This window comes from Diaphorina citri, unplaced genomic scaffold (assembly GCF_000475195.1).
Source record: "Diaphorina citri unplaced genomic scaffold, Diaci psyllid genome assembly version 1.1 scaffold37965, whole genome shotgun sequence".
Taxonomy (NCBI): domain Eukaryota; kingdom Metazoa; phylum Arthropoda; class Insecta; order Hemiptera; family Psyllidae; genus Diaphorina; species Diaphorina citri.
In genome coordinates, this window is record NW_007415296.1 from 2,842 (window position 1) to 10,427 (window position 7,586).

A 7,586-nucleotide genomic window follows, 5' to 3' on the forward strand; every position below is an offset into this window, starting at 1 on the left:
AAAAAAATTAAATTTTTATGATGTAAGAAAAGTCTGGAAAAAAAAAGAATTAACGTTACATGGAAAATTTTGAAGCCCGGCGGACACAAAAACCCCCGAGGGTTCGACATTGTAACAAACCCTGAACCAACCCCGCCCCAAGTCGAACTGAGCCTAGTGGCGCCGGTGGTAGATAGCAAAATTAATGTGGCCGGTTAAACGCGCCGGCCTCCGCTTTTATGTCCGAACTCATATGAGTAGCCGGGACGGTGTGCCCCGGAAGCGGGAGCATTTCGGCTGGAAGTTGTTACTTGGAACCGGCACTGGAAAAACTCGCTTTCGGGCGCACCTGGAAACTGCCTTTTGCGCTGTTGAAACCGCGGATGGAACTTCTTCTTTTCCGGCTCCTTTTTTACACCACAACTTGGTTCAGAAGTGCTGAAAAAAAAACCATTTGCATTGTTGCTGGTTTACCCGGGGGATTTTTTGGTGAAAAAAAAAAAAAAATTTTAGCCCCTTGCGGGTTTTATGCCTATGGTAAAAGGAAAGTAGAACTTTTTTAAAAACCATGGCTTTAACGTTATGAAAAAACGTTAATGACCTTTCACCTTTTTTCGCCTAAAAATAAAAAAAAAAAAAGTTTTGTTCGATTAAAACAGATTATCGGTAAAAAAGAAGGGATTTGGCAAAGTAGAGAAAAGAAAACCCAGTGATTGTAGTAGACAAATGGCAAGACCAGATTAACTTGTTTTTATTTTCATTTTAAAATAATTAAAAAACTTTTTTTTTTTTTTTTTTTTTTTTTTTCGCGATTGGAAACTCCTTGCTACGATTCGCGAAGTAAAAAACCAAAACTTTGCTGCCAATGCGCGATTGGACCAACTATGCTCACCTTCCCAACCCTGCGTGCACCCTTTTTCAGGGGAAGCCAATTTTTTCTTACCCTTTTTTCCAAAGGGGGCGTTACTGGAAAATAAGAAAAAGAAAAAGGGGCGGGGGGTTGGCTTCGGGTCAAAGGCCTTTCTACAATTTCTTAGAAAACGCCCAAAAAAAAAAAAGGGGGACCTTTTGGTTTCTTTCTTTTTTCTCAACCAAAAATTCCCAAAACCCTGCCAAAATCGCCCTTTCTCCAACCCCTTCGCCTTTGCTTTTAAAAAAAGATTTTGAAAAAAAACCAAGATTGAAAACAATAGTTTGGGGTATTTTTATTTTTTCTTCTGACGAACAAAAAATTCTGAACGGAAAAACCCCAAATATTTTCCCCTTTGGGAAAAAAAAACTGAGTTTTTTTTTAAGGCCCTTTCGTTCCTGATTTTTGGTTTCCCAAAATAACATTTTAATAAGGAAAATAAAAGAATTTGATTGAAAAAAAAAAAAATTTCCGGGCGAGCCTGAAAAAAAAAAAAATTTTCTTTTTGGTTTCCAATTTTAATGGTCTCGGGTAAAATTTTTGGTTTTAAAGGGGGGGTTATTCGGTTTCTAAACAGGCCCGCAAGTTCGGGTTTTACCCATTTTCTTTCGGGTTTCGGTTTAGCGGGGAACGATTCGAAAAAAATTGCCCTTTGAACTAACTCTTTTTTCCGAAACTTGCTTCTTTGCGGGCTTGGGCAAAAACTTGTGCCAAATTCCGCCATCTTAATTAAAAAAAAAAAAAGTTTCAGAGGTATAACATACAGTGGTTACGTGGATTTCAACATATTCTTTCCGCTTCCTGTTTGGCCTAACAACCTAAGTTCGATTTGGATTTTGTAATAGGCTTAAACAGGGCTTCAGCCAAAACAAAATGTCAGCACAAAGCAATTACCTCTAGTTATGGCTGATTCAGCAGCAGGCTGACGAAAAACGCCAACCCCGTCTGTACAACGGAAAAGAGCGAAGTAAAAGAGAAGGGAACTGCTAAGTGATAATTGTCTCGTACTCTAGACACAGCAAATACACAACCGTAATCACACCCTGTTTCGAATCTAGCACGACATGATAAGTGCTGTGGCCTACATAGGCCGCGAGCCATCAGATCTTCCAGTTAACACACCAAAGTAATCTGTACACAGAAAGTGAAGAAAAAGAAAAGAAGAAGAAGGCTGTTAAGGTTAGCAGATCTGTTGGGCTAAAGAAGGTTTGAAAACTTACTCCAAGTCACAACCCAGTTAACCCATTTCCCTTTTCCTTTTTACAGATCTGGCCATGACTTGATGAAACCTGCGGCCGGCAAACTTCCGCCCTACCCGTCCGATATCGGCCTCCAGGCCACCAGCCCCTGTCTCCTCCCCCCTCAACCTGACTACGAGGAGAATCTGAAGGACGGAGGTCAGCTCATTCTGTCTCTCCTGGCCGAGATGAATCCCAAGGACATCAGTGAGCTGGTCCAAGCCAACGAGCTTATTCAAGGTAACATTTTGTAATTAGGCTTTTGGTGTGTTTCACTAATGACTTAATGAGAGATTTCACTAACGGGAGTTTTTAAGAACTCCTTTTTGGATCATTGAAATTCTCCCATTAAAAATTCTACGAGGAGAAAAAGGAAGTCTTCTGCGGACTCTTACCGGCTTATTTAGGTGAATTCTAGGATTTCACTACACAACTAGAGTAATGTACATGTTATGGGACCTAGCGCGGTCTTTTTTCCCCCTTGGCTGTGCGCTTAATGCTAATACACTACTTGAGTAGCAACCTAGCAACCACTTGCATCATTACCAGTACGAAAAGGCTTTGCTTTACCACAAAATAATTCCTTAAAATTTTGAACCCTATTTAATTCTCAATAATCTCTTCTGTCCGCAGACCAAGGTCAAACAAGCGAGCCCTACACCGTCCCCGATCTGAGCGCTCCAGCGAGCAGCGGCGCAAACATGAACTACAGCGAGGTCATCCTTAGTCCGGACCACTCGTGTTCTTCCAAAATTCGTATTTTAAAGAAAATAAAAATTACAGCGTTTATACAGTGAAACATTAGAAACTTGTGGATAAAAACAAAGACAAAAATTAAACAAATCAGAACCAGAATTCAAAGTAAACAGAACAAACGAACAGAATTGAAAATCTGAAAGTAGGTAAAAATTGTCAATGATTAAATCTTAGTCCAAATGTAGGCATAGGTCCATGGTCCAAGTTTGATGGTCTTCATTTGTTCATCTGAAAGTGAGATCTCAAAATGCTAACTCTGACAAACGTTGGTCCTGACAGTCCTGCTCCTCAAAGTGAGAACATATTATAACCAGCGCTGAAAAAGCTCTTCTGCTTCAAACGCATGTAGAGGAATGGATAGAAATACACGATTTGCAAGACCATATCAATCCTTTCAAATCAGGGAACAAAAGAAACACTGACTTGAAACCAGACAACCTGTGAGACGAAAAATCAACGGTGCCTGTAAGTTCAATCAAAAAAAGGGTATTCGACCTATTTTAAACCTTTTCTTGTGGTATTTTATCTAATTCATAGAATACACAATTAATTCCGAAAAATCCCGCAAATCAGCAGCTAAAACTGCGGATTGCGCGGATTGGAAAAAGGAGTGCGGATCCCGCGGAGATGCGTGATCCCTCATTCAATCCCTAAAGTAAGTACTGTGGGAAAACATCGACTCCTAGCAGCGGTCCTTTCCCCCCCTTGGCTGTGCCTTAATGCTAATACACTACTTCAGTACAACTAGCAACCACTTGCCACATTACCAGTAGAAAAGGCTTGTTTTTACCACAAATAATGCCGCTTATAAATTTTTGAACCCTATTTAATTCTCATAATTCTTCCTGTCCGCAGACCAAAGGTCAAACGAGCGAGCCCTAACACCGAGTCGCCCGACCTGAGCGCTCCAAGCGAGCAGCGACGCAAACAAACTCACAGCGAGGTCATCCTTAGTCCGGACCACTCGTGTTCTTCCGACTCCAACTTCGACTACACCTCGGACACCTCTTCCGACCCGGACTATATTCCGTCGGCGCGTGTCGGGTTCCCTCGGAAACCGAGAGCTCCCGAAGTAGCTTCGGGGAAGATCGGCTCCGCTCGGAAGGAAACGAAACGGGCCAAGCCGTATGCGCGTAAGGCGGCGCTACCTATTGAAGACAAGCGCCTGCGCAAGAAGGAGCAGAATAAGAACGCGGCGACGCGTTATAGGATTAAGAAGAAGGCGGAGATTGAGGAGGTAATAATAACAATAATAAGAAAGTATTGCAGTAGAACCTCGGTAATTTCAACTACACTCGGTCCCAATTAGTTGAAATAATCGAGGTTCTACTGTAATATTGAACGTCCATTTTTTGCTTCAATACAATAATCTTCTTTTCCTTTGCCTTTCTCCGTGTATAGACGGGGTCAGCGGTTTTCCTCAGCCTCTCAATCAGCCCTAACTAGGGTGATTGCTTTAGACTGACATTTGGTTTTGGCTACCATTTCTTTACCAAGGGAAATCCAGGCTGGTATACTCCCTGTTTTAAGTGCCCCAGCCAGACTAAGCTGGTCTACTCCCTGTTTAACGTTCACCAGCCAGACAAGACGTTGTTTTGCTAGAGTTGTTTTCAATCATTGGAATGTTGTAGTTAACGTGTCTAATGTTGTCTGATGTTTGTTTAGGTTTTGGGAGAGGAGAAAGAGCTGTTGGAGAAGAACGCCCAGCTGCAGAAGAGTGTGGAAGATCTGAGCCGTGAGATCAAGTTTATGAAGAAATTCATGCGGGACTTCTTCAAGAAACAGGGCGTGCTCAAATGAGCGCTCTCCTAACCCACAGCGTTCAGTTTTTGGTGAGTTTAAACAAATATTTTGGACCTGGCCATCGCGAGTTACAGCGGAACAATCATTCAAACAAATAAACCAAATGCAAAACGGTCGAGTTGAAACGTGGACCTTTTACTTCATTGGTCAACACAATCTTTTGTGGTAAAAAAAAGGGTAATTATTGCAGAAACCACGATTTTAAAAAAAAGCTCCTTTGTGTTTAACCTTAAAAACCTATAACACTGATCACACCTGCTCATTGTGGACAGCCCCTTTGTACAATTGACGTGACTTCTTGAACAAGTACCACACCTAGCGTAAGATTTTTGTGACTTGAACTCGCAACCAATCTATAAATCGAGTCGCCGAAATCAATCGACCAGATGTAAGACCCCCTATTTAGAATGTCTTTATTAAACCCACCCCAAAATTGGACCGTGTAGTTTGTCTTATCACGGGCAAGCTTTCTGTTTTAACAGTTCATCTTTTTTTATCCAGCTGTTCTTCCCTCACTCCTCTTTTTTCTACTCTGACTCAACTCCCCTAGCTAGTCTATCACTAAAAACGAAGAAGTTCTTATTTACAACTCACTCACTCTGAGTACATCTCACATCTTCTAACTTCGAGTTTAGCCCTTGGATAATGGAACGAGTAACAAAAGAGAAGTTGGGGAAACACTGGATAAAACACAAGATAAACTTTAAACAAAACCTGGCCCGTTACACGAAAACTCGAGCGGTCCAATTTGGTCGGGTTTAAATATAACATTTAAATAGGGTCTTACATCTGGTCAGATTGATTTTCGGCCTCGATTATAGATTGTTCGAGTTCAAGTCACAAATTCCTAGGTGGGTACTTGTTCCAGAATCCACTGTCAATTGCTACAAAAGGAGCTGTCTCAAATGAGCAGTGATCATGGTTATACAGGGTTAGGTTAAACACAAAAGGAACTTTTTTTCTCATTCTCGTGTCTTCTGAATAATTACCCTTTTTTACACAAATAATATTTGTTGACCCAATCGAAATACAAGGTCCACGTTTCAACTCGACCGTTTTGCATTTGGTTTATTTGTTTGAATGATTGTTCCGCTGTAACTCGCGATGGCCAGGTCCAAAATATTTGTTTAAACTCACCAAAAACTGAACGCTGTGGGTTAGGAGAGCGCTCATTTGAGCACGCCCTGTTTCTTGAAGAAGTCCCGCATGAATTTCTTCATAAACTTGATCTCACGGCTCAGATCTTCCACACTCTTCTGCAGCTGGGCGTTCTTCTCCAACAGCTCTTTCTCCTCTCCCAAAACCTAAACAAACATCAGACAACATTAGACACGTTAACTACAACATTCCAATGATTGAAAACAACTCTAGCAAAACAACGTCTTGTCTGGCTGGTGAACGTTAAACAGGGAGTAGACCAGCTTAGTCTGGCTGGGGCACTTAAAACAGGGAGTATACCAGCCTGGATTTCCCTTGGTAAAGAAATGGTAGCCAAAACCAAATGTCAGTCTAAAGCAATCACCCTAGTTAGGGCTGATTGAGAGGCTGAGGAAAACCGCTGACCCCGTCTATACACGGAGAAAGGCAAAGGAAAAGAAGATTATTGTATTGAAGCAAAAAATGGACGTTCAATATTACAGTAGAACCTCGATTATTTCAACTAATTGGGACCGAGTGTAGTTGAAATTACCGAGGTTCTACTGCAATACTTTCTTATTATTGTTATTATTACCTCCTCAATCTCCGCCTTCTTCTTAATCCTATAACGCGTCGCCGCGTTCTTATTCTGCTCCTTCTTGCGCAGGCGCTTGTCTTCAATAGGTAGCGCCGCCTTACGCGCATACGGCTTGGCCCGTTTCGTTTCCTTCCGAGCGGAGCCGATCTTCCCCGAAGCTACTTCGGGAGCTCTCGGTTTCCGAGGGAACCCGACACGCGCCGACGGAATATAGTCCGGGTCGGAAGAGGTGTCCGAGGTGTAGTCGAAGTTGGAGTCGGAAGAACACGAGTGGTCCGGACTAAGGATGACCTCGCTGTAGTTCATGTTTGCGCCGCTGCTCGCTGGAGCGCTCAGATCGGGGACGGTGTAGGGCTCGCTTGTTTGACCTTGGTCTGCGGACAGAAGAGATTATTGAGAATTAAATAGGGTTCAAAATTTTAAGGAATTATTTTGTGGTAAAGCAAAGCCTTTTCGTACTGGTAATGATGCAAGTGGTTGCTAGGTTGCTACTCAAGTAGTGTATTAGCATTAAGCGCACAGCCAAGGGGGAAAAAAGACCGCGCTAGGTCCCATAACATGTACATTACTCTAGTTGTGTAGTGAAATCCTAGAATTCACCTAAATAAGCCGGTAAGAGTCCGCAGAAGACTTCCTTTTTCTCCTCGTAGAATTTTTAATGTGAGAATTTTAATCATCCAAAAAGGAGTTCTTAAAAACTCCCGTTAGTGAAATCTCTCATTGAGTCATTAGTGAAACTCACCAAAAGCCTAATTACAAAATGTTACCTTGAATAAGCTCGTTGGCTTGGACCAGCTCGCTGATGTCCTTGGGATTCATCTCGGCCAGGAGAGACAGAATGAGCTGACCTCCGTCCTTCAGATTCTCCTCGTAGTCAGGTTGAGGGGGGAGGAGACAGGGGCTGGTGGCCTGGAGGCCGATATCGGACGGGTAGGGCGGAAGTTTGCCGGCCGCAGGTTTCATCAAGTCATCGGCCAGATCTGTAAGAAAGGAAAAGGGGAATGAATGGGTTAATATGGTTTGACTTGGGGTGAGTTTCACCAACCTTCTTTTTAGCCCCAAACAGGCTGCTACCTTAACAGCCCTGTTCTTTTTCTTCACCTTTTCTCGTGTACAGACGGGGTCGGCGTTTTTCGTCAGCCTCTCAATCAGCCCTAACTAGGGT

The 7,586-nt window shown here is 42.6% G+C and overlaps 2 protein-coding genes across 2 annotated transcripts; one reads left to right on the plus strand and one right to left on the minus strand.

The window, feature by feature from the left end:
* The first annotated feature begins 2,160 nt into the window (after window positions 1-2,160).
* On the plus strand, window positions 2,161-4,797 carry LOC103523759 (cyclic AMP-dependent transcription factor ATF-4-like). Its single transcript, XM_017449302.2, has 4 exons — window positions 2,161-2,367; window positions 2,761-2,861; window positions 3,845-4,120; window positions 4,549-4,797. Exons 1-4 carry the CDS (start codon window positions 2,172-2,174, stop codon window positions 4,681-4,683), a joined length of 708 nt encoding a protein of 235 aa, XP_017304791.1. The 5' UTR covers window positions 2,161-2,171; the 3' UTR covers window positions 4,684-4,797.
* Window positions 4,798-5,749: 952 nt separating this feature from the next.
* On the minus strand, window positions 5,750-7,426 carry LOC103523758 (cyclic AMP-dependent transcription factor ATF-4-like). Its single transcript, XM_008488773.3, has 3 exons — window positions 7,189-7,426; window positions 6,419-6,795; window positions 5,750-5,990 (listed from the first exon to the last, which is right to left on the minus strand). The coding sequence occupies exons 1-3, from the start codon at window positions 7,382-7,384 to the stop codon at window positions 5,856-5,858; spliced, it is 708 nt and encodes a 235-aa protein (XP_008486995.2). The 5' UTR covers window positions 7,385-7,426; the 3' UTR covers window positions 5,750-5,855.
* Between the last annotated feature and the right edge of the window lie 160 nt (window positions 7,427-7,586).

What these genes read in the sequence shown, in the direction of transcription:
- LOC103523759 (XM_017449302.2), top strand. Translation starts at nt 2,172, where the DNA reads ATGAAACCTGCGGCCGGCAAACTTCCGCCCTACCCGTCCGATATCGGC. An exon ending in AGCCAACGAGCTTATTCAAG is followed by an intron (nt 2,368 to 2,760) that starts GTAACATTTTGT and finishes TTCTGTCCGCAG; the next exon opens with ACCAAGGTCAAACAAGCGAG. An exon ending in AGAAGGCGGAGATTGAGGAG is followed by an intron (nt 4,121 to 4,548) that starts GTAATAATAACA and finishes ATGTTTGTTTAG; the next exon opens with GTTTTGGGAGAGGAGAAAGA.
- LOC103523758 (XM_008488773.3), bottom strand. Translation starts at nt 7,384, where the DNA reads ATGAAACCTGCGGCCGGCAAACTTCCGCCCTACCCGTCCGATATCGGC. An exon ending in AGCCAACGAGCTTATTCAAG is followed by an intron (nt 6,796 to 7,188) that starts GTAACATTTTGT and finishes TTCTGTCCGCAG; the next exon opens with ACCAAGGTCAAACAAGCGAG. An exon ending in AGAAGGCGGAGATTGAGGAG is followed by an intron (nt 5,991 to 6,418) that starts GTAATAATAACA and finishes ATGTTTGTTTAG; the next exon opens with GTTTTGGGAGAGGAGAAAGA.